The sequence below is a fragment of the Asterias rubens genome, chromosome 20 (genome assembly GCF_902459465.1).
Source record: "Asterias rubens chromosome 20, eAstRub1.3, whole genome shotgun sequence".
In the NCBI taxonomy this organism is placed as follows: Eukaryota; Metazoa; Echinodermata; class Asteroidea; order Forcipulatida; family Asteriidae; genus Asterias; species Asterias rubens.
The window spans coordinates 9,685,857-9,687,884 of record NC_047081.1 but is presented as its reverse complement, the minus strand read 5'-3'; the positions used below and the strand labels follow the sequence as shown (position 1 = coordinate 9,687,884).

The window sequence follows — 2,028 nt, the reverse complement described above, 5'->3', positions numbered from 1 at the left end:
CGTACACATCGAAAAGGGACACAAACAACATGCTTGTTCGACCATGGGCCCTGTTCAATATTTGTATAAGAACTGTTTTCGTTTTTTTTTTAGTTTTGTTGTAAATTAAACTCGCTATACAGACTTGCAGTTTTTATAATCTGGAAATAAATCGTTCGGTTGCATTCAAATTGTGAACAGGAACGTGTCTGCGTACTGTGAGGCCGGTGGCGTATTGCCGGGCGTTATGCTCGAGTCACTGCCGGTAGAAAGAGATGAACTGTCAGACATTGAACAATGCCACTGATGTCCAAATGACGGCATAGAAAAGTCATGCATGCTATGGGGATGGTGGTGATGGTTGTGGTGGTGGGGCATCAACGGGGAGGAACCTGTGGCTGAGGAGATCGGAGACTGGTCGCCCACCGATGAATGGTGCTGGAGGGCGTTGCAACTCGGGAGATCAGAGCTAAGTTCATCGTCAGAAGATGAGGAGGAGGAACCAGGGTTCAGCGTCAATGATGGGGGCATGATTGGGGCGCCCTCCCCATTCGTGTCCACCATTTTCAGCATCTCGGACAGCGCCCAGATGTAGTTATGAGCGAACCGGAGTGTCTCGATCTTGGTTAGTTTGGTATCGTCAGGGAACTTAGGAAGGACCTCCCGAAGCCCGTCCAGGGCATGGTTGAGCATGTGCATTCGGTTCCTCTCGCGGTCGTTGGCCTTCATCCGTCGGTGGCGGCGTATTCTCTGGACACATGAAGGGCTACGGTTGCGACAACGTGACCGTGTGTAGCGCTTCCTTTTTGCCCCTCCTCCTGAGCCGCTGCCCCCGTCTCTGTTGCCACTCTTAGACTGGCGGCTGGAGTGACTACCCCCTTGCCTCCTTCGGTGCCTTTGTCTGCTCCTCTCGGACTTTCCGGAGGTTGCCTTTGCTGTCACCATGGCCATGTCCATGGCTTCGCTCTCTACTGGCAGTCCCCTCTGAGCTGGGAAGAACTCGGACAGGTTGACCGCACCCACTGTGGTCTGCATGTCTTGTTGGCGGTTACTCTCACACTGTATCATTATTGGGGGTCGGTTGGCGGCCTCAAGGCGGTATCTTCAAAACCACAAGAGGGATGTTGTTAGTTCCTGTAAATAGAAAATAAAACAGAGACATCTCAATTAGGTCATTATTTTTCATTAGAGGAACCTCATTATCAACAACGAACAAAGTTAACAAAGACAGCAGAGGGAGACTCTTCAGTCTCCAAAAGAGAGCAATTATAACCCTAAATAAGAAAAAGTAAAAAAGAAATAAGTACCAGCAGAGATTTGTGGCAAGTCAGTGGGCCCAGACCCTTTGGTTGATAAGCAATTTGGATAATGATGTCTCATTTTACTGAAGTGGCTAGCACTTTCTCCTAGCCCCCCCCCCCCCCCTCCACCTCCTCAAGAAACACATCTCCAAGGGTTTAATTGTCCTCTTTGTGTGGGTAGACTGGCTGAGAGTCCTTGGTGTAATCCGGAAGTAATTACTAATTAACATACACGCGAAACCCACGCGAGCCAGTAGATAATCGCTATTGATCAACGGACAACGGATTACAAACTCTTTCATTTGTGCGCGCGTCGCGTATTGACGGATGAACGGAAAATCGAAAAACGGGCCTTTCACTGATGATCACAACGGAGACGGTGGACCCACTGCCAGATTAGTATACCGCCCTCTGTTGGCAACGTCAGCGCCGCTTTTACTGTGCACACAGTGGCACGTGCCGCCAGGCAGTGTGTGTGATTATGGTGTATGAGTTGGGGCCAAGAAAACGTGGTCTGTATACGCTACTTAAAATAATTAAGTCATAAGAACACCTTTGATGTTTGCGGATTTACATAATTATTGGATTTACATAATAATTTTGGTCACAGCTTTTCTCGAGGAAAAACAAATTACAATTTCAGGACCACAGCTTTGAAATCGTTACAAAGTTCAATCAACTATACCCCCAATAGTTCTCCACATTTTAAAATAACACTTAGGCGAAATAAGACGTGTCCAGAAATCAA

The 2,028-nt window shown here is 47.8% G+C and overlaps 1 protein-coding gene across 1 annotated transcript; it reads right to left on the bottom strand.

Annotated features, from left to right (window-relative positions):
* LOC117303997 (neurogenin-3-like) lies at positions 1 to 936 on the bottom strand. Its single transcript, XM_033788469.1, has one exon. It carries the CDS (start codon positions 934 to 936, stop codon positions 166 to 168), a length of 771 nt encoding a protein of 256 aa, XP_033644360.1. The 3' UTR covers positions 1 to 165.
* Positions 937 to 2,028: the final 1,092 nt, after the last annotated feature.